This window comes from Chelonoidis abingdonii, chromosome 11 (genome assembly GCF_003597395.2).
Source record: "Chelonoidis abingdonii isolate Lonesome George chromosome 11, CheloAbing_2.0, whole genome shotgun sequence".
NCBI lineage: Eukaryota > Metazoa > Chordata > Testudines > Testudinidae > Chelonoidis > Chelonoidis abingdonii.
The window spans coordinates 670,713-693,594 of NC_133779.1; the positions used below are offsets into that span (position 1 = coordinate 670,713).

The window sequence follows — 22,882 nt, forward strand, 5'->3', positions numbered from 1 at the left end:
GGAACAGCTTCAGCGATTCAATAACACTTGAATGCCTAAACCTTTGACTGAATTTGGCGCTGGAGATGAGATGGATGGAGGGTGAGAGAGATCATCTCCCCATTGTGACCCCCGGGCATTGGGGCCAACTGCCCCCAAGACACACAACCCCCTGGCAGGCACCTCCCCAGAGACCTGTGAGGCATAGGGACACACAGCAGATGGGACCATGGGCACCGAAGGACTAGCCCCCATCTCCTCAGCCAGCAGAGGGTCATAAACCTCCAGTGTGAACCTGCCACAGGACAGGGCTATAGACTCAACACCTGTCCAGAGCTGGGGATAGAACTCAGGAGTCCTGACTTTTAAGCTCACCAGCTCATCCCCTCTGTGTAAAGCATTCGCTCCCCGTCCCCCCGCCTCGAGTGATGCTTTGTCCAAAGGACCAGTCTGAATTAATTCCATTGTTCCAGCCCCTGGCTACACGCCAGTGGTACAAGACCCTGCCAGCCATTTATGACTCTGTGATCACTCCCTCTTTCATACCGCAAACTCGGAGCCAGGCCAGTAAACTGCACTGCTCCGGGGGGCCCTGTCAAGGTCTGGGCAGCGTCCGGCCCAATGGCTCCCTGATCTCAGCTGGGGTCTGGGCAGCGCCCAGCCCGACGGAGCCCTGATCTCAGCTGGGGTCTGAGCAGCGCATGGCGCGACGGGGCCCTCATATCGGTCAGGGTCTGGGCAGCGCATGGAATGATGGGGCCCTGATCTCGGCCGGGGTCTGGGCCGCACCCAGTGCGACGGGGCCCTGATCTCAGTCAGGGTCTCAGCAGTGCCCGGCGTGACAGGGCCCTAATCTCAGTCAAAGCCTCTATGTAATAAATAACAGGTGACCCATCACTAATGAGGATGCTGACAAACACAGGAGGTCCCTGTCTCTCCACCCTGCGTGGACAGCTCAGACCAGGAGCTGGGAACACACTAGAAAATCCTGCAAACACAGAGCAAGGCTGCCACCCCGTGGCCACGCGAAGTCCAGGTAGCAGCTCCGGCTGGGCAGGCAGAGAAGCCAGCCCCTCAGCCAGCGACTGGCTGGGCTGCGCCTCCGTCTCCTGGTGCGTCCACAGTCCAATCTCAGATGGACAGAGTGTGCACGCTGCCCATGTGAACATGCCTATCTCACGGAGATACCCGCATGCACACGCCTTCACACTCAGCCTGTAACCTGGGCACCATCTTGGACTCTCCTAGCCCCCAACCCCCAGGCTCCAGCTAAGCCTTCCTGACTTCCTGCTGCGCCCATCTCTGCCACGCGTCCCATCGCACCACCCAGCTCCAGCTCCAGCTCCAGCTCCTGCCCAGGCCCTCGCTCACTGCCACTCCTGCTCCCTGCCGGGACGAACGCAGCTGCGTGGATCTATGCCGATGCTGCTGCAGAGACCAGGCGCAGAATGGGGGTGTTCCAGGGGCTGCAGGGCACTGAGCTGCACTGAGCCAGACAGGGCTCAGGTATGGGCTGCCCCACGCCCACGCGACGGTTCCAGCCCCTGGCCCCAGCCGCCGCCGCAGAGGGCAAAGCGGCTGTTAGCACTGGTGAGTTTCCCTGTCTGGGGCTGTCAGACCCAGAGATGCTGGGGTCAGAAGGGGCTATTGTGCCACTCCCTCCGGCCTGCTGCATATCAGAGACACCCCTGAACAGCCCGGGCCCCCTATTCTGACACATCTCGGGGGCTGCGCTCCTCGGCCAAGGGACATTTATTCACACAAGTACAAACACCCGAGACATGTCCCCGCCAGGGGGAGCAGGGCCTCTGGTCTCACTGGACAGGCCCAGTCCAACCGGCACCGAAGCAATACCTTGAAAGACCCACGGGTAGGGGGTCTCTGCCTGCCCATAACAAACCCACCAACCTGACTCATAATGAACTAACCTGGGAGTCAGCAAGGGAGTGACGCTGCAGGACTCAGCTCCCACCCGACCATGCACCGCGAGTCCGGCCAGTGCAGCCAGGATGGGCTACCATGCTTTGTAGGGGCAAGACCACGTGCCCTCCCAGAGCCAGGGAGAGAACCCAGGAGTCCTGGCCTTCAGCTGAGCCCACTGCCCTCCCAGAGCCAGGGAGAGAACCCAGGAGTCCTGGCTCCCAGCTCTCTGCTCTGACCACTAGGCTCCCATCAGGGCTAGGCCCAGACACAGCCTTGGCCATCACTGGTGTTGCTTTCTGTGCCGCAGGATCTCTGTGGACGTGAACATGAAGTCCCGCTCGCAGGCATTGCAGTGATAAGGTCTCTGCAGAGCAGTGGCTTTGGCTGAACTTTCAGTGGCCTCTTCCGGGGGAGCTGCAAGAGCAGAGGAAACGGCATCACTGGATGGGCCAAGCAGCCGACCTGGCAGCGGGGACCCCCCAGGGGTGACTTGGCTGGGACGCACTGTCCCCGTGGAGCAACGTGGCAGGTGGCCCCCAGCGACTGCAGCGTCTGGGGCAGAGACCGGCTGGGCTGAGACCCCCAGGCCTGCACGGTGACCGGACGGGGAACACCAGCCCTGGAAAGTGTCGCGTCCCAGCCCAGCGTGGCCCCGGGTACCAGCAGAGACTCACCCTCCTGGGGCTGGGGCCAACAGCCGCTCTCGTGCGTCATGCGCTCCAGGGGGGTGAAGGGCATGTAGAGGGCACAGTGCGGGCAGGTCCAGAAGCTGCGCAGGCAGTCGCTGTACAGGTCGGTGTCACTCTGCAAGAGACAAGGTCGGAGGGGAGCAGGGTGGGACACAGAGCCTTCGCCTCAGGGGCTGCCGGTCCCGATCCAGGGAGCAGGGTGGGACCCAAAACCTCCGCCTGAGGATCCCGGCCCCAGTTCAGGATGGGCAGGGGCAGGGAGGGAAGATGAGGGACCCACAGCCACTGCCTCGGGGCCCCCCAATCTGGGCCAGAGGAGCTGTGGGGGCATAGCGAGCCCCTGCCTTGGAGGCCGCTAGCCCCCATCCAGGGGTGAGCCCCGGGCTCCGGGCACTCACCGTGAGGCAGTTGTAGGTCAGGAACTCGGTCACCCTGTAGCCGCCCTTCTCCTCGTCTGGCGTCATCTCCACCCCCTGGAACAGCCCCGGGAGCCCGGGCACGGCCGCCACCATCTGGGGCCCCACGTAGAGGTTCTGCTTCTCCAGCGCCGTCAGCCGGCACAGGCTGTACTGCACCTGCAACGGGCGCTGGGGGATTAGCCCCAGGGGATGAGGGCGTGTCACCCCGTTACCCGCTCGGCTGCTCCTCCCTGCCTGGAGGGGGCTGCATTCCTGGGCGCACAGTCTGTGCAATGCCCTGTGCAACCCGCCCACCCCACCAGCACCAGGGGGAGCTGCCCGGGGGCACCCCACCACCTGCACCCCCACCCCACCAGCACTGGGGGGAGCTGCCCGGGGGCACCCCACTACCTGCATGTGACAAAGTGGCGCTGTTCTTAATGTCTCCTCTGAATATTGTGTGGGTGCCTCAGTTTCCCCTCTGCTTTTCTTAAGTCTCCAGTGTGCATAAATGGCCGACACTCTGTTTCCTGGCAACTAATGGCCGGGGCCCTTCCCCCACTGCAACGGAATAGCTAAAGGAGAACAAAGAAATCAGGTGACCTCCTGGCCGGGGAAAGAGACAAAGCCCAGAGAGGAGGGGCTGGAGGAGGTTTCAGTCTGGAGCTGGCTGGGGACGGGAAGTGAGGGCAGATGGGGTTGTCTGGCTTGCTGGGTCCCACTATGGACTCGGCCGAGGGGTCCGGTTCTCTGTACCTATGAGCTCTGTTTTAAACCGTGTTCCTGTCATCGAATAAACCTCTGTGTTACTGGCTGGCTAAGAGTCACGTCTGACTGCAAAGTGGGGGCGCAGGACCCTGTGGCTTCCCCAGGACCCCGCTGGGGCGACTCGCTGTGGGAAGCGCACGGAGGGGCAGAGGATGCTGAATGCTCCAAGGGGAGACCCAGGAGGTGAAGCCGTGTGAGCTTCTTATCCTAAAAACAGTCTGCTCCAAGGGAGAGGAGGCTTCTGACTGGGTTTGTGGGGAGCAGTTCCAAAGCATCGCCCGGGGACTCCGTGACACTGCACCCCCCACCCGCACCAGTGCAGGGGGGAGCTGCCCAGGGGCACCCAGCTACTTGCACCCTCCACACACACCAGTGCAAGGGGAGCAGCTGGGGGAGGGGCTCACACCCTGCGAACACACCATGTGCGGATTGGTGGTGGTGGAGGTCACATCCAGTGTTCAGGCTTTCCCCCAGCCCCTCGTATTGACGTGTGGGTCAGAGCTGTCCCGGACAGCGCACACCCGGCAAGGAGCTGCCAGCTGTGCTCCCACTGGTGGCATGAGCCTGTGCAGGCCCTGCCCCATGCCTCAGTTTCCCCTTCTGTAGGCTAGGGAGGATGTTTCCGAGCTGCCTGCAGAGCAGAGGGGTACAAAGCTCAGTGGAAAGGTCTCCCTAGGGGGGCTCCAGGGCCAGAGCTGCCCAGGGGCAGACCCTGGCTTGGCCCGGCTGCACTGGGGAAGCTGCAGATACCTCGTGCTGCAGGAAGTCCAGCAGCCCCTGCCTCAGCGTCGCCACTTTCCGAGGGTCTGGCCCGCGCCCTGGCTCCCCATGCCGCCCCTCCAGCTGCCGGTTCAGGAGCCTCTCCCAGGCGGCGCGGAGCTGCAGGGCTGAGGAGAGCAGACGCAGGGCGGCCGCGCTGTCCGACACGCGAAGCTCCAGCCAGGAGTCAGCCACCAGCCGCGTACAATCAGCATTGGTGTCCAAGGCGCGGGAGAACAGCAGGAGAGCCTGGGGGAGAAAGCAATGGTCAGATACCGGGGTGGGGCAGAGGGCAGAGCAATGGTCAGATACCGGGGGGGCAGAGGGCAGAGCAATGGTCAGATACTGAGTGGGCAGAGGGGACAGCAATGGTCAGATACCCGGTTGGGGTCGGGGGGGAGAGCAATGGTCAGAAACCCAGTGGGGGGCGGGTGCAGAGCAATGGTCAGATACTGAGTGGGCAGGGGGGAGAGCAATGGTTAGATACCGGGTGGGGCAGGTGGCAGAGCAATGTTAGCTATGGGGGGCAGGGGGCAGAGCAATGGTTAGTTATGGGGGGGACAGGGGGCAGAGCAATGGTCGGTTATGGAAGGGGCAGAGCAATGGTCAGATACCGGGGGGGGCAGGGGCAGAGCAATGGTCGGCTATGGGGGGGTCGGGGGCAGAGGAATGGTCGGCTATGGGTGGCGGGTGGCAGAGCAATGGTTGGCTATGGAGGAGGCAGAGCAATGGTCGGCTATGGGGATACCTAGGGGCAGAGCAATAGTCAGCTATGGGGGGCCTGGGTCACAGGGGGCACGGATGGGGAGGACAGTGCAGGGGTGACATTGGGAAGCGCGAGAGCAGGGAGAGGAGCCAGGGCAGGGGGCCAGGCAGGGGGCTAGGGGAGCCAGGCAGGGCGCCAGGGGGCAGGGGAACCAGGCAGGGTGCCAGGGGGCAGGGGAGCTAGGCAAGGGGCAGGGGGCCAGGCAGGATGCCAGGGAGCCAGGCAGGGGGCCAGGGGGCCCGGCAGGGAGCCAGGCAGGGGGCCCGGCAGGGGGCCCAGGGGCCTGGGGAGCCAGGCAAGGGGCCAGGCAGGGCACCAGGGGGCTGGGGAGCCAGGCAAAGGGCAGGGGACCAGGCAGGGGCCCTGGGGAGCCAGGCAGGGAGCCTGGGGAGCCAGGCAGGGAGCCAGGGGAGCCAGGCAGGGGCCAGGGGGCAGGGCCAGGCAGGGGGGCCAGGCAGGGAGCCAGGGGAGCCAGGCAGGGGCCAGGCAGGGGACCAGGGAGGCCAGGTAGGGTGCCAGGGGAGCCAGGCAGGTGGCCAGAGGAGCCAGGGGATCCAGGCAGGGGGACCAGGCAGTGCGCCAGGCAGGGCATCAGGGGAGCCAGGCAGGGCGCCAGGGGGGCCAGGTAGGGTGCCAGGGGGCAGGGGGCCTGGGGAGCCAGGCAGGGGGCCAGAGGAGCCAGGGGAGCCAGGGGAACCAGGCAGGGGGCCAGGGGAGCCAGGCAGGGGGCCAGGCAGGGCATCAGGGGAGCCAGGCAGGGCGCCAGGCAAGCCAGGCAAGGGGCCAGGCAGGGCATCAGGGGAGCCAGGCAGGGGGCCAGAGGAGCCAGGGGAGCCAGGCAGAGGGCCGGTCAGGGGAGCCAGGCAGGGCATCAGGGGCACCAGGCAGGGGGCCAGGCAGGGGTCAGGGGAGCCAGGCAGGGCACCAGGGGGCAGGGCCAGGCACCCACCTGCAGGGCCGGTGCCCGCAGGCAGTTCACTAGGTAGGGCTTGTTGGTCTCCAGCAGGGAGACAAAGGCCAGGAGCTGGTGCCGGCTGCTCAACCCATCCTGGGAACCTGCAAAGCCACAAGAGGGGTCTCACTCAGCCCTGCACTGGGGTTGGGGCAACCACGGGGGGTCAGAGCCCACAGCCCCACTGCGCTGAGTGGGGCCAGCAGGCTTGGGGGCTGGGCTGGACTCCAGGGGCCCCAGCTCCCCCCAGACACCCTGCGTAACCCCAGGCTAGTCCCTGCATCTCTCTGGGACCCAGTCACTCTGCCGGGGGGAGAAGGGCCCTTGCTGGGTCTGGCCAGACTCGGAGTTCTGCCAAGGGGCTGGGGCCAGGCCGCCCCCCGTCCCGCTCCCTACCTCGGCTCCTCCTGGGCTCTGCTTTCTCCTCTGTGGCCTGCAGCAGCTCCGGGCTGCCGGCAAAGACGCAGGTTGGGTGCAGGACAATCCCCTGCTTGTTCTTGGTGTGAAAAATCTACAAGGAGGCCAGATGAGGTGTCAGGGCTGGGGTCAGCGACCATGCTGGGCAACTGCAATGGGTGCTGCAGACCCCAGCCTGGGCCATGGCTCTCTCGGGCGTCCTCCTTCACAGACTCCCAAACCTCTAGCCCAGCCCCCCTCCCCTCCCAGAGCTGGGAGAGAACCCAGGAGTCCTGGTTCCCAGCCCCCCCGCTCTAACCCACCAGCCCCCACTCCTCTCCCAGAGCCGGGAGAGAACCCAGGAGTCCTGGCTCCCAGCGCCCCCGCTCTAACCCACCAGCCCCCACTCCCCTCCTTAGAACTGATAAATGAAATTGTTTTTAATTGTTCACTTTATTAATGCAAGTTCTGTTCACCATTCACTACACTTGCCCGCATTGTAACTTCTGTTCACTGTTTGCCATATTGTAATTCACACCCCATTTTAAAACGCTCACTCCACTTTGGAAAAGCTTCCTCCAACCTTCACTTTTGCAAACCCTGCTGTAACCTTATTTGTTAGTTTAGATGCGTGAATGAGGTATGGATGGATGATGGAATCAGCCTCCAGCCCCAGCCTGTCCTGATGAAATAAAGTTCAAACCCACCGGCTGAAGATGCAGACAAGAGCCCTAACAAAGTAAGAAGTGTCCACCCTAAACAGAAAAGGTGCAATAGAAGGAAGGTCAAAGCCAGGTCCCAGGCTGAAAGTCAGGCCTGCAAGTGACGGGTGATCAATCCCCAAACCCAGAGGCAGTGACACAGCAAGGCCTTTAGACTCTGGATTCAAATTGAAGCCTACAAAAAGGATGGGTGAGATGGGAGACTTCGGAGGGTAACGTTCTGCTGCCAACATGGAAGGGCATCGGTGCGCGTCCGACAGAGACCCAGCTCGGCCTTGTGCCCGGCTTTCCTGGCCTGATGGATGGGTGTGTGTGTGTGTTAGGTATAACGTGTGTGTATAAGGATTGAGATATTAGTTATTGGTCATAAATCAAACTGTTATAATAAATATGGCATCATTGTCTTGCCCCCTGAAAAGATCCTGTGTAGTTTTGTCTGTACAACATTCCCAGAGTCCAGATAGAACCCAGGAGTCCTGGACCCCATCCCCCACCCCCGCTCTAACCACTAGCCCCCACCTCCCTCCCAGAGCCAGGAGAGAACCCAGGAGTCCTGGCTCCCACCCTCCCCCACTCTAACCACCAGCCCCCATTTCCCTCCCAGAGCCAGGGAGAGAACCCAGGAGTCCTGGCTCCCAGCCTCACCTGCTCTAAAAACTAGCCCTACTTCCCTCTCAGAGCCAGGAGAAAACCCAGGAGTCCTGACTCCCAGCCTCACCTGCTCTAACTACCAGACCCCACTCCCCTCCCAGAGGCAGGATAGAACCCAGGAGTCCTGGCTCCCAGCACCCCCCTGCTCTAACCGCTAGCCCCCACTCTCCTCCCAGAGCCAGGATAGAACCCAGGAGTCCTGGCTCCCAGCCCCTCACTCTACTCCTCAGACCCCCCCACTCCGCTCCCAGAGCGGAGACGGGCCCCAGGAGCCGGAGCGGGCTCAGCGCACCTGGTCAGAGTCCTTGCGGCAGCTATTGTACTGGTCGGGCACAGCCAGCTGGGGGTAGAGACCCCTGCACAGCACCAGCTTGAGCAGGGCGAGCTGGTGGGAGGACAGGGCCGTGCCAGCCGCAGCCTGGAGCTCGTCCACGTTGTGCCGCAGCTTGAACTTGACGTCCTGCCGAGGGAAGGGGCGACAGGTGTGATGGGGGCAGTGCTGAGAGGAGCTCAGGGCCCCCCCGGCAGCACCTAGGAGCACCCCACTGCAAGGGACACCACTGCCCTGCCTGGGCCCCTGCAGGCAGAGCCCTGCACTGCCCCCATCCCGGCAAGCCCTGCGAGCCCATGCTCCCGGGCTCCCAGCACGGAGGGGCCAGCACTGCCGCAGCCACGGGATCCTGACCCCTGCACCAGCCAGGCTCGGTGCCCACAGCCCCTCAGCCACACAGGGGCATGGCCCCAGCTTACTCCCGGGGAAACTGATGTGCAGAGAGGGGAGGGGACAAGGACCAGTGTCACAGAGACAGGGCCAGGAACTGAATCCAAGAGTCCTGGCTCCCACCCCCCTGCTCTAACCACTAGAACCCACTCCCCTCCCAGAGCTGGGGAGAGAATCCAGGAGTCCTGGCTCCCAACCCACACCCCTGCTCTAACCACTAGCCCCCAGTCCCCTCTCAGAGCAGGATCAGAACCCAGGAGTCCGGGCTCCCAGCCCCCACCCTCCTGGTCTAACCCGCTGGACCCCACTCCCCTCCCAGGCTCCTTCCTGGATCCCTCCTACTGGTGGGGGGAGGGCATGGCAGTAGAAAGCTCTTGGTGCTGGCTCTGGCCCCAGTGAGGGGTGCGACGAGGGGGGCCCTCTGCCTGACACTGGGGCCCCCTCCCACGCACCTGGATATCGACGCCAGGCGGCCCGGCGCTGCAGGCACCTTCGCCCTCGTCGCTGGAGGAGCCGGCCTCCCCTCCCTGCAGCTTCAGCACCTTGCGCTTCCGCCCCTCCGTCTCCTCGTGCCGTCGCCGCAGTCGGTGCAGCTCCCGGCGCTCCCGGTGCCGGCTCTGCCGGGCATAGCTGTCCCTCGGCCCCTGCACTGCCTCCAGCAGACCGTGGTCCCAGAGCAGCTCCTGGGGGTGGGGGACGGGAGGTTAGGGGGGGAAGGGGCTGGGTTCTGGGGGGACACCCAGCCCCCTCGCCTGCCGCACCCACCTGAAACTGGCGCCGCAGGTTGGCCGCCTCGTAGAGCCGGTGCTCCTCCAGCCCCCGGCGCCGGCACCACTTCCGGGAGCCGCCGGCCCGCTCCGACTTCACCTGCCAGCCACACCGAAGCTTCAGGTTAGTAGGGAAGGGGTGGGGGGCCATCTTACTGAACCCCAAAACCCTCACCATGGGGATCTCCTCCCCCAGACACCCCCTGCAGCTCCCGCCATGGGGGATCTCCCCCCTCAGACCCTCCTATGCAGCTCTTGCCATGGGGGAATCTCCTCCCTCAGACCCACCCCCCCAGCTCCCGCCATGGGGGAATCTCCCCCCAACACACACACATCCATCTCCCCCATGGGGGATCTCCTCCCCCAGACACCCCCCCCAGCTCCCGCCATGGGGGATCTTCCCCCTCAGACCCCCCGCCCCGCAGCTCCTGCCATGGGGGAATCTCCCCACACACACACACATCCATCTCCCCCATGGGGGATCTCCTCCCCCAGACACCCCCCGCAGCTCCTACCATGGGGGATCTCCCCCCCGCCCACACATTCATCTCCCCCATGGGGGATCTCCTCCTCCAGACCCCCCACAGGATGTAACCACCCCCAACACACCCCACCCAAGGAGTCTGCCCCCCCAGAGCTGAGGCCAGCCAGTCCCACCTGCACCCACTCGTTGAAGGTGTTAAGCAGCGTCAGGGGGTCGCCATGGGGGCTCTCGAGGGGCCGGCGGGCTGTGGCACAGTCAGGGTTGGCGCGCATGGGGCGCAGGAAGGGGGACTGCACGCTCAGCGCTGCTGCCACAGTGAGCACCGGCCCGGCCAGCCCGAAGAGCGCGCCCAGAACCAGCATCTTCCCTGCAGGAGAACGGGGAAAGGAGAGCGTTACGTGGGCGGGGGGGCAGCGAACCACCTCCCATCCCCATCCCAAGGGTTAAAGTCCCTCTCCATGCCCCTGGCGCCCCTCCCAATCTCCCCTCGTCCCCAGCCAGGGCCTCCCCAGCCCCCCAAGGCACCTCACCGATCACCACGTCCACGGGCAGCTGGGCCAGCAGGCTCCCAATGGGCGTCAGGCTCTCGGCCCCGTCCAGGGCCCCCTGCTCCCTCAAGTAGCGCACGGCCGTCTCCAGGCTGGACTGGGGGGGTGGTTCTAGGAAGGGGAAGGTCCGGGGGTCGCCCAGCCCCATGCTCTTCATCTGGGAGGGTGGAGAAATGGAAGATTAGACCTTTGCCTGGACGGCGTCACCACTGCAGAATGGACGCGCGGGTCATGTGCGAGGGGCTGCGTATCTGCCCTGAAAAGTGCGAGACAAGCAGGCCAGAAGTGACCCAGGTGCTCCTGCTAGGCAGGAGAGAAGAGACATTCACCTCACCCTGGCTGAGTATCGGGGGAGTCACAAGGACACCCACCTACTGAGCACAAGATGGATCGATAGACTGCAGGTGCTGAATGAAAACCCATAAACTGCAGGGTGACCCTGCTTGGACTTTGGGAATGAAACTGGGGTACAGAGACAAACCCGGGATCCTTCACTGCTTGCCCTCCAGGGGTGACGGGGAGCTAGGTCTCCCGGGGTGACGGGGAGCTGGGGTGACAGCAAGCTGGGGCTCCGGGAGTGACAGCGAGCTGGGGTGACAGGGAGCTGGGCGACAGAGGTGACGGGAGCTGGGGCGACGGGGGTGACAGCGAGCTGGGGTGATGGGAGCTTGGGCGACGGGGGTGACGGCAAGCTGGGGTGATGGGGAGCTGGGATCACGGCAAGCAGGGGCTCTGGGGTGACGGGGAGCTGGGGAGATGGGGCTGACGGCGAGCTGGGGCTCCTGGGGTGATGGGAAGCTGGGATGACAGGGAGCTGAGGTGACGGTGAGCTGGGGCTCCGGGGGTGAAGAGGAGCTGGGATGACGGGGAGCTGGGGCTCCTGGGGTGATGGGGAACTGGGGCTCCAGGGGGGACGCAGAGCTGGGGTGACGGGGAGCTGGGGCTCCTGGGGTGAAGGGAAGTTTGGATGACGGCGAGCTGGGGCTCCGGGGGTGAAGAGGAGCTGGGATGACGGGGAGCTGGGGCTCCGGGGGTGATGGGGAGCTGGGGCTCCGGGGGTGAAGAGGAGCCGGGATGACAGGGAGCTGGGGCTCCTGGGGTGATGGGGAGCTGGGGTGATGGGGAGCTGGGGCTCCAGGGGGGACGCAGAGCTGGGGTGACGGAGAGCTGGGGCTCCTGGGATGACGGGGAGCTGGGGTGATAGGGAGCTGGGGCTCCAGGGGGGAAGCGGAGCTGGGGCTCTGGGGGTGATGGGGGGCTGGGGTGACAGGGAGCTGGGGCGTGCTGCTCCTTTGGGAGTAGCAGAACAGGGGCTGGATGCCATAGGGTGGCGCTTGGAGGGCTCGGGCACTGGAGGGTGTCTGCTGCTGCCCTGTACAACGGCAAAGCCTGCAAAGGCCGAGAGGGGAGGGCTCGAGTGGCCTGTAGCCGGTGGAGTCAGAGCTGACCCCCGGCAGGGACAGACAAGCCTTCCTCAAGCAAAGGTGCCTCGCAGCCCTGGGCAACCCCTGGAAGCGTCCCAGAGGCTGGGGGCTGGGCCCAGCACTTGCTCCCGTGATGCTGGAGACGGGGGGCGAGTTCCCCCCAGAGCAGAGCATCTACCCGGGTTCCCCCCTTCGCTGCACAGCTCTCACCAGCGGTGACAGCCCCGCCTGGGGATGGGGGAGATCCCCACCCCACCCCAGCTCTGCCTACCTGCAGCACCAGGGCGTCGAGCGCCACGCGCTGGATCTCCGGCACCGGATAGGGGGCGAAGGCATCATAGTCAGACTCAGCGTAGAGCCGGTAGCAGACACCAGGGCCCGTCCGGCCCGCACGCCCCTTCCGCTGCTCGGCGCTGGCCCGGCTGATCCAGAACTCTTGCAGCCGCTGCAGCTTGGCCTGGGGGTCATAGCTGAGTTCCTTCACCTTCCCTGGGGGGCAGGACAGGCAGACGCTCTGGTGACAACCTCCACTGGCCTCCCCCAGCACCCGCCCGCCCCCGTCCTGCAGTGCTCAGAGCCCCGGCCAAAGGGGGATCCCAGGCCGGCCTGGAGCGCACAGCCCACATCCCACCAGCTGGTGTCAGCCCAGGGCCCCCCACCCCCGAAGCGAGAGGCTGGGGGTCTCACCAGAGTCCAGCACGAAGCGTACCCCATCAATGGTGACCGAGGTCTCGGCGATGTTAGTGGAGACGATGCATTTCCGGACTCCAGGGGGGGGCATGTCAAACACCTGGGGGGAGGGGAGAGATGGGGAGTCACAGCCCCTGCCACACCCTGCCAGCCCCTCTGCAGCCCCCCACAGCCACTCTCCACAACACGTCCCTTCTGCCCAACACAGTCACTCCCCTGCCCTTCCCACAGCACCGCTCCCCCAGCCACCCAAGGCACTCCCCTTCTTAGCCCCCACAGCCACTCCCTAGCTCCTCTGCCACGTTCCCCTCCTAGCCTCATCTCTGAGGCCAGCCCCCCCTGCTCGTCTCCCCACAGCCCTGCCGCCAGACCCACCTTGTCCTGCTCGGCAAGGGAGAGGGTGCTGTGCAGGGGCAGCACCACCCAGCGCTGGCTGTGGGTGGCGTAGGCTTGGGCCGCCTCCAGCACGGCGCCGATCTCTGCCACCCCGCTCAGGAAGATGAGCAGGTCGCCCCGCTCCTCGGGCGGGTACTTGTGGTCGATGGCCTGCAGCACTCGCAGGTAGGGTTGGGGATCCAGCCGCTCCGGCTTCCCACTCGCTGCCGCCTCCTCCTGGGGGATGGGCTGGTAGACGACCTGGGCAAGCAGAGACGCCATGGCCACAGGGCAGAGAGAGCCCCACGCTGGGCAGCCGGCCCCACAGGGACACCGCCCCCATCTTCCCAGCAGGCTGGGGGTGCAGGGAGAGTGCGAGGCTTAGCCAGCTCAGCACCAGGAGCCAAGACTCCTGGGCTCTACTCCCACTACGGGAGGGGAGTGAGGTCCAGTGGCTTAGAACCAGGGGGCTGAGAAGCCAGGACTCCTGGGTTCTAATTCACCTGTGTACAGACACAGCCGCATCTCAGCACCAGGGGAGGGGTCCCTGTACACACAGCCCTCGTGCCCCACCCCAGAGGTGGCTGCGTCTCAGCACCAGGCGAGGGGTCCCTGTACACACAGCCCTCGTGCCCCACCCCAGAGATGGCTGCGTCTCAGCACCAGGCGAGGGGTCCCTGTACACACAGCCCTCGTGCCCCACCCCAGAGATGGCTGCGTCTCAGCACCAGGCGAGGGGTCCCTGTACACACAGCCCTCGTGCCCCACCCCAGAGATGGCTGCGTCTCAGCACCAGGCGAGGGGTCCCTGTACACACAGCCCTGTGCCCACCCCAGAGGTGGCTGCGTCTCAGCACCAGGCGAGGGGTCCTGTACACCAGTGGTCTTCACTTTTTATGCCCAAGATCATATTTTGAATTTAAGGGCAACCCAGGATCTACCCCGCCCCTCCCCACTCACTCCACACACACACACACATGCACAGCCCCCCACACACACTTGCTCTCCTCCACCCTCACTCACTTTCATCGAGCTGGGGCAAGGGCTGGGGTTTGGGAGGGGGTGCAGGCTCTGGGCTGGGGCCAAGGGGTTTGCAGTGTGGGAGGGGGCTCTGGGCTAAGCCTGGGCAGCGGTGCAGGAGGGGTGATGGCTGCAAGCTCTAGGAGGGAGTTTGGGTGCAGGAGGGGGTCCGGACTGGGGCAGAGTGTTGGCGTGCAGGAGGGGGTGAGGGTGCTGGCTCTGGGGAGAGGGTCAGGGCTGGGGCTTCGGGAGCCAGAGGGGGTTGGGGTGATGGAGGGGGTGTGATGAATCTGGGACTGTTCTTAATGTTTGCTCTGAACACTGTGTTGGTGCCTCAGTGTCCCTAGGCAGTTCTTAAGTATCTAGGTGGTGGGATAAGGGGGTGTGATTGCTACAGAGGAAGGGGCCAGTGCCCCTAAATGCCGGGCACTCTGTCTCCTAGCAACTGATGGCCTGGGCCCCTCCTCTGCAAAGGTGCCAGCTGAAAGTGTTGGAGACAAAGGGATCAGGTGACCTCCTGGCCCGGGAAGGAGCTGAGCAGAGATGGAGGGCGAGGGGGTTAGTCTGGAGCTGGCTGGGGACTAGGAGTGAAGGGCAGACCTAGGGGTCTGGCTCACTGCCCCCAGAATGGACCGGCCGAGGAGTCTGGTTCACGTATCTACAAGCTCTCTTTTAGACTCCGTTCCTGTCATCGAATAAACCTCTGTTTTGCTGGCTGAGAGTCACGTCTGACTGCAAAGTGGGGGTGCAGGACCCTATGGCTCCCCAGGACCCCGCTGGGTGGAGCTCGCTGTGGGAAGCACACGGAGGCAGAGGATGCTGATGCTCCAAGGAGAGACCCAGGAGGTTGAAGACGTGTGAGCTTCTTGCCCTGAACAAGTCTGCTCCAAGAGAGAGGAGGCTCCCCAAAGTCCTGACTGGCTTTGTGGGAGCTGTTCCAGAGCGTCGCCGGGGACTCCGTGACAACTGGTGGCAGCGGTGGGATATACTGCACCCCGTGGATGGCGCTTCCTGCAGTAAGTGACTGGGAGCAGTAAAACAAAGGGAGGATAATGATGACCAGGCTGCTGAAGGCATGAGAGAGAACAGTTTCAGGGGGCAGTTAACTCTGGAAGTGTGTACCAGCGAGAAGGACTGTTGGAGTAACAGGGTCCCCTAAGGACTGCAGCGAGCAGTCTCAGGGGCGGAGGACTTTCCACTCGACCCTGGGATTAGAGAAGGATTTTGCAGTAGCAGGGTTCCCCTGGGGTCGCAGGAGCAGTCCCAGGGGGTGGAGGAGTCTGCAGCTCGACCCTGGCAAAGAGGTGGTGATCACGAGAAGGGCTGGCACACCAAGAGTTCTTCCTAGAAACCATGGGGTAGCCAGAGCACACAGGCCTGTGAGTCCAGAGCCACTTGGGAACGGTGAAGTGATGGCCTATCACCATCTCCTTAAGAAGGGCATTGTGATCCTGTGCACAAAGAGAGAGTTACGCATGGGGAAGTTCACCAAGGCCACAGTTAATCGTGCAGCTGGAGGTGAGGAGGAGGACGCTCTGAGGAGCAGATTCCTGACCCAGATGGGGCTACAAGAGGATCTGGGAGCAGCTGGAGCAGCAGCCAGGCACCCCTGAGAGTCTGGTCCCCAACCACACAAGGATCTTCACGACTGGTTCCCCATCAGGGGATCGGAGACGGATGGATTGGAGCAGAGCCTGAGAGAGCAAGGGCTGTGGAAAAGCTGCAGGAGAAGCAGCAGCAGCACGGACTGGTGATGGTGGAGGGGAGAGACATAGGGGGCTGCCCAGGGTCAGTGGGGAAACACGCCTGCAGGGGCGAGGCCCTGGGACAGAGGGAACTGTGGTGGTGAGCCGTAGATGCTGAGGGACTGTGGGACTGGGTGAAGATCCTGGGGTGAACCCCTCGCCCTGCCTATGGCCGCGGATCCCTGTGCAGACGGAGGAGGGGTCGGACTGGCTGGTCATTGGGGTTCGTCCAGGATATCAGCTGGGAGGCCTTGTTGGGGGTGACTGTCTCCCCTTGGGACAGGATCCCGGCCCTGCTCCTGTAACTGCCCAGGGTTTGAATTTTAAATCCAGGGAACCAATTGGCTGGGATGGAAATGGTCAGTGAAAATGCAAATGACCTAGCTGGCAGTGGGAGGGGCTGCTGGACTCAGGATACCTGCCTACCTGTAACCAGCCCCCTGAGACTGAGGGGGAGGGAGAGATGCTCCCCGCCCCCCTGCACACCAGAGAGGGGCTCACGCTGGCTCTGATCCTGGGACCACAGCAGAGAGCTCGTTGCTGCCCCACTGGACGCCAGGGCAGCGCTGAGCACGGGGGGAGCTGAGACCCCAGCTGAGTGGGGGACACCCAGGCAAGGCAGGTCAGCTGCCAACCAGGTTTGCCTGGTCAGACATGCTGCTGGGAAATGATTATACAGCAGGGAGGGAGCTACCAGGGGACAAGGCTCAGGGAGGCTGTGACCCCAGGCCCAGCCAGTAAGAGGGAGCAGGTCCCACTCCCTGCCCAGCAGCTGAATCCCAGACTGAGCTGCAGAGAGATCCTCCTTGGAGAAGTTGAGGGAACTTGCTGTGCTTCAGCGCTGCAAACCCCCTTGGGAAGGCTGCAGGGACAGAGTCCTGCAGGAGAAGGGATTGCTGTCCCGGGAATGGGCTCCCCAAGGGAAGTAGAACTGGGGGGATCGGGAGGCAGCTGGTGGTGCCCCAGGAATCCACAGGGTTCTTTCCCTCTCAAGCTGCTGGATGGAGGAGAGTGAGGGGACCCCTGGACCTGAAAGGGGAGGATTGGGAGGACAAGGGGGAAAGACTCCCTGGTGGATCTTCTTCCTGAGGTGGGAGAACCAATCTCCCCATCAGGTGTTCCCCATTAGAGTCACTGGGAAAGCAACCCAGATCCTGGAGAGAGAGGTCAAGGACATGCTGGCTTTAGATGGATCCAGCCGTTTTACAGCCCATGGGCCTCATCCGTGGGGCTGATCCCCAAGGGAGGCAGGATGGTCTGGTTTTATGGGGGCTATCAGAAGCTTAAAGCCATCACAGCGTCCGATGCCGACCCCATGCCTAGGCCTGGGGAATTCTAGACAAGCAGAGGGGGATGAGAACTTGGCCCTGGCAGACACTGAATAACATGTGCATCTTTACCCACACTGGGAGGAACAGGTGCCAGAGTGAAGAGGGGGCTGGGCTGCCTCAAGGAGTGGACTGATGGATAAAGAGCTGGAAAGTATAAGATGGGATTGGCCAAGGTTGTTGTGTCTGGGCCACAAGGTGGGGAGCGAGCTCCCAAGCCAGACCTGACCAAAGGCCAGAGATGGAGGGTCTAACCAAGAGCGCCCGAATCGCAGCCAAGAGTGCTGGGAGAAGACCCTGTCCCAGTTTAAACCCCAGGAAGTATTGGGGTGCAAAAGAGTACAGGCCGCATAAAACCTTCCACACCGTTCGCTGCAAGTGCATCAGCACAACTCAAGCAAAAGAAGGCACAAAACTGGGAGGCCCTGGTGTACTCACCCCAGGAATGGGAGAGTGCTGGGGCATCCATGACGTTGTGGGTTCGACTGTCCCCAGGTCACTGGCTGGAAGTGACCTGGCTTCAGTTCGGTCTCGAAGGGGGAGAGATGTGGACGAACTGGGACTGTGTCCTTAAGGTTTTGCTCTGACACTAATTGGTTGGTAGCCTCAGTGTCCCCTAAGCAGTTCTTAAGTATCTAGGTGGTGGGATAAGGGTGTGATGATTGGTTACAAAACGGAGGAGGGGCCAGTGCACTAAATGCTGATCTGTCTACGCTCGTCCCTACACGAGACTGATGCGTCTGGAACCCTCCTCTGCAAAAGTGGCCAACTGAAAGTGTTGGAGACAACGAGTCATGGGTGACTCCAGGGGGGGGGGGGGGGGGGGGGGGGGGGGGGTCGGGAAGGAGCTGAGCAGAGAGGAAGGGGCTGAGGGAGTGTGAGCTTGGAGCTTGCTGGGGACTAGGAGTGAAGGGCAACACTAGGGGTCTGGCTCACTGCCCCCAGAATGGACCCCGGCCGAGGGGTCTGGTTCGCTGTATCTACACTCTGTTTTAGACCCTGTTCTGTCATCGAAAAACCCTCTGTTGTTAAGGCTGGCTGAGAGCATGTCTGACTGCAAAGTGGGGGTGCAGGACCCTGTGGCTCCCCCAGGACCCCGCTGGGGCGGACTCGCTGTGGGAAGCACACGGGGGCAGAGGATGCTGAATGCTCCAAGGAGAGACCCAGGAGGTGAAGACGTGTGAGCTTCTTGCCCTGAACAAGTCTGCTCCAAGGGAGAGGAGGCTCCCCAAAGTCCTGACTGGCTTTGTGAGGAGCAGTTCCAGAGCATCGCCCAGGGACTCCGTGACAGGGGGTATCGGCTGCTGCCTCCAGGAGGGGCTCAGAACTGGGGGTTGGGGTGTAGCCTCCAGCCGGGCAGCATTTACCTCCAGTTGCTCCCGGACAGCGCAGCATGGTTGCCACTAAGACAGGTTCCCTGCCTACTCCAGCCCCATGCCGCTCCCGGAAGGGGCTAACATGCTTCTGCGGCCCCTGGGAGGGGGTGGCACGTGGCTCCGCACGCTTTCCCTCTTTGTAAGCACCGCCCCCACAACTCCCACTGGCCACAGCTCCCTGTTCCCAGCCAATGGCAGCTGCAGGGCCGGTGCTTTCAGGCAGGAGCAGCAAGTGGAGAGAGACCTCCCTGTCCCCGCTGCCCAAGGGGCCACGCTGGCTGCTTCCAGGAGCAGCCTGGGGCTGGGGCAGGCAGGGAGCTTGTCAGTGGCAGCCCCGATTGGCTGCGATCGACAGGGAGGTCCCCTAGGATCAACCCGCCAACGCGATAGATCAGTTGGTGACCACTGCTGTACACACAACCCCGGAGCCCCACCCCAGAGGTGGCCACGTCTCAGCGCTGGGCAAGGGAACCCCAAGGATGCAGTAGGGGTACAGCAAGGGGCTCCCCAGTTCCCATCCACGCCCACCCGTGCTCTCACCGTGATGGGGAAGAGCCGCCCGGGCACCTGCACCACGGGTGCGCCCCCGAAGTACCCCGCGAAGAGGCGGATGTTGATGGTGGCCGACATGAGCACCAGCTTGAGGTCAGGGCGGGTGAGCAGCAGGCGGCGCAGCACGCCCAGCAGGAAGTCGCTATGCAGGTGCCGCTCGTGCACCTCGTCGGCAATCAGCACCTGGTACCCAGGCAGCGCCAGCTCGCGCTGCACCTGCCGCAGCAGCAGCCCCTCCGTCAGGAAGACTATCTTGGTGGCCGGGGAGCGGCTGCTCTCGAAGCGGATCTGGTATCCCACCTGGGGAGGAGCAGGGGCAGGCAGTCAGCCGGGGGTGGGGGGAAGCCCAGCACCTGCCAGCCGGGGCAGAAGGCCAGCAAGGAGGGACCATGGTGCTCACCCCAGACAGCTGGTGCTCAAATGCTTGGGGCTGCCCTGAGAGAGCTCGGCCCAGACTCCCAGGCACTGCCTGCTCCCAGGCCAGGGCCCAGACCCCTATGGGGGGTGGGGGGCACAGCCTAGATCCCAGGGCTCTTTGTATCCCCCAAGGCACGGCCCAGCCCCCATTCCCTGCATACAATCTCACCCTCTGCCCCCTTGCAGCACGGCTAGGGGAGAACTGCAAGAGGCCACATGGGGTCTGTTCATCTGGGACCCCTGCCGGGTTAGCCGGGACTTCTGGCCAGGAGGAGCAGGGAGATACAGCAGGTCTCACGTCCTCCCAATCCGATCTCCAGAACTGGCTACTAATCCCCCCAGCCTGGCACAGACCCTGCCGGAGTCCTGGGCCGCCCCTGGCCTCAGCCCCACTCACCTCAGCCCCATACTGGTGCAGGCTCTCAAAGGCCACCCGCTTGGCCAGCGAGATGCAGGCGATGCGGCGTGGCTGGGTGCAGGCCACATGACTGTACCCAGCCGCCAGCAGGTACTGGGGGACCTGTGTGGACTTGCCACAGCCCGTGTCGCCGGCTACCACCACCACCTGGTTCTGGGCCACAGCCCGCAGCAGCTGGTCGCGGTACTGGGCAATGGGCAGGGCCGCCCGCTCCCGCTGCAGCTTGGCTAGCTTGGCAAAGCTCTGCTTCTGGGTGAAGTCCAGGTAATGTAGCAGGCCAGCGCGGAACTGGGAGAGCCGCTCAGTCGGCACCCCGGGGCCCCGCCGCGGACCCCTGCTCCTGCCCTGCACCAGCTCCTCCACGTTCCCACTCAGCACTGACAGGTTGATCCGATAGCGCGGGTCGTACTCCTGCGGGACGCCAGCCAGCCCAAGGGCGGCAGAGGGGTCAGCCTGGGCCGGGGGAGCCCACGGCGCCGGCTCCCCCTCAGCCTTCAGGGTCTGGAAGCGCTGGAGCCGCTCAAAGAAGGCCCAGAACTGGCGGCTGTCCTCAGAACCAGCCCGGATGTAATCCTGCTCCCGGAAAAACAGCTCCTCCAGCCGGCGCCGCGTCTCGGGGCAGTTCCAGTCCCAGCGCCCACCCTGGTGCCCCCAGGATGGGGAGGGGTCTCTCCTGCGCTTCTGGGCCCTGCGCTCCTTCTCCGACTAAGGCATCTCTGCTCCCTTGGGTCACCCCAGGCGACGAACTCCCCCTTCTCGGCACAGACAGAGGATGGGAATCTGGATCCGGAGAGGACTGCAAGTAGGAAACAGCGAATCTCGGCGGGGGGGGGCTCACCCCTCCTGGCCCACCTGCAGGGGTTCTACACGAGGCTGATCTCCCCAGTGCCTAGGAGGCTGGGGGGCAGAAAGGGATGTGTAAGGCCAAGAACTCGTTCTGGAAGAGCGTGAGCCCCGGGCCCGCTGGGCGACACCGTGAGCTCCCGGCCGGGAACTCTGTGCCCGGCAGGGGGGATTAAACCCAAACACCTCCCTGGGCTTGATCCATCCCCTGGCACCAGAGGGCCCATCCCTCTCTCACCCCTGCAAGGAGCTAACACCCCAACACAGCATCCCCTCATGGTCCCCCTCTGTGCTCCCATGTGACCCCCCCCAAGCCTCTGCTATCCGCCCACAGACCCCCACCTCCATTCCCCTATGGCCTTCCCAAATCCCCTGCTATCCCCCCAGACCCCCCTCCATTCCCCTATGGGCCTCCCTGAACCCACTGCTATCCTCCCCCAGACCCCCCGTCCATTCCCCTGTGGGCACCCCGACCTCCGTGCTATCCTCCCCCAGACCCCCCTCCATTCCCCTATGGGGCCCCCGAACTCCCTGATATCCNATTGGGGGGCTCGGGGATGCCCCCCCAACTGGGGCAGGTGCACCCCCCCGCTGCACTGGGGGCTCGGGGATCCCCTTCCTCCTGGGGCCGGTGCACCCCCCATGCTGCATTGGGGGGCTTGGGGATCCCCTCCCTCCTGGAGCCAGTGCACCCCCCCCGCTGCATTGGGGGCTCGGGGATCCCCCAACTGGGGCCGGTCCACCCCCCCCTGCTGCATTGGGGGGCTCGGGGATCCCCTTCCTCCTGGAGCCAGTGCACCCCTCCCCCTGCACTGGGGGCTCGGGGATCCCCTTCCTCCTGGGGCCGGTGCACCCTCCCCCGCTGCATTGGGGGGCTCGGGGATGCCCCCCCAACTGGGGCAGGTGCACCCCCCCGCTGCACTGGGGGCTCGGGGATCCCCTTCCTCCTGGGGCCGGTGCACCCCCCATGCTGCATTGGGGGGCTTGGGGATCCCCTCCCTCCTGGAGCCAGTGCACCCCCCCCGCTGCATTGGGGGCTCGGGGATCCCCCAACTGGGGCCGGTCCACCCCCCCCTGCTGCATTGGGGGGCTCGGGGATCCCCTTCCTCCTGGAGCCAGTGCACCCCTCCCCCTGCACTGGGGGCTCGGGGATCCCCTTCCTCCTGGGGCCGGTGCACCCTCCCCCGCTGCATTGGGGGGCTCGGGGATGCCCCCCCAACTGGGGCAGGTGCACCCCCCCGCTGCACTGGGGGCTCGGGGATCCCCTTCCTCCTGGGGCCGGTGCACCCCCCATGCTGCATTGGGGGGCTTGGGGATCCCCTCCCTCCTGGAGCCAGTGCACCCCCCCCGCTGCATTGGGGGCTCGGGGATCCCCCAACTGGGGCCGGTCCACCCCCCCCTGCTGCATTGGGGGGCTCGGGGATCCCCTTCCTCCTGGAGCCAGTGCACCCCTCCCCCTGCACTGGGGGCTCGGGGATCCCCTTCCTCCTGGGGCCGGTGCACCCTCCCCCGCTGCATTGGGGGGCTCGGGGATGCCCCCCCAACTGGGGCAGGTGCACCCCCCCGCTGCACTGGGGGCTCGGGGATCCCCTTCCTCCTGGGGCCGGTGCACCCCCCATGCTGCATTGGGGGGCTTGGGGATCCCCTCCCTCCTGGAGCCAGTGCACCCCCCCCGCTGCATTGGGGGCTCGGGGATCCCCCAACTGGGGCCGGTCCACCCCCCCCTGCTGCATTGGGGGGCTCGGGGATCCCCTTCCTCCTGGAGCCAGTGCACCCCTCCCCCTGCACTGGGGGCTCGGGGATCCCCTTCCTCCTGGGGCCGGTGCACCCTCCCCCGCTGCATTGGGGGGCTCGGGGATGCCCCCCCAACTGGGGCAGGTGCACCCCCCCGCTGCACTGGGGGCTCGGGGATCCCCTTCCTCCTGGGGCCGGTGCACCCCCCATGCTGCATTGGGGGGCTTGGGGATCCCCTCCCTCCTGGAGCCAGTGCACCCCCCCCGCTGCATTGGGGGCTCGGGGATCCCCCAACTGGGGCCGGTCCACCCCCCCCTGCTGCATTGGGGGGCTCGGGGATCCCCTTCCTCCTGGAGCCAGTGCACCCCTCCCCCTGCACTGGGGGCTCGGGGATCCCCTTCCTCCTGGGGCCGGTGCACCCTCCCCCGCTGCATTGGG

General features: G+C 64.6%; 2 protein-coding genes across 2 annotated transcripts in view; one reads left to right on the plus strand and one right to left on the minus strand.

The window, feature by feature from the left end:
• BBC3 (BCL2 binding component 3) overlaps positions 1 to 22,882 on the plus strand; it is a 245,466-nt gene that overhangs the window by 154,364 nt on the left and 68,220 nt on the right. The gene's annotated exons all lie outside the window — the stretch shown is intronic.
• Positions 1,714 to 20,931, minus strand: DHX34 (DExH-box helicase 34). The gene is made up of 16 exons (XM_032770772.2): positions 19,847 to 20,931; positions 19,021 to 19,332; positions 13,013 to 13,273; positions 12,635 to 12,737; positions 12,219 to 12,436; positions 10,506 to 10,680; positions 10,149 to 10,342; positions 9,490 to 9,591; positions 9,177 to 9,407; positions 8,296 to 8,463; positions 6,631 to 6,745; positions 6,232 to 6,338; positions 4,508 to 4,765; positions 2,990 to 3,166; positions 2,577 to 2,706; positions 1,714 to 2,316 (listed from the first exon to the last, which is right to left on the minus strand). Exons 2-16 carry the CDS (start codon positions 19,108 to 19,110, stop codon positions 2,183 to 2,185), a joined length of 2,463 nt encoding a protein of 820 aa, XP_032626663.2. The 5' UTR covers positions 19,111 to 19,332; positions 19,847 to 20,931; the 3' UTR covers positions 1,714 to 2,182.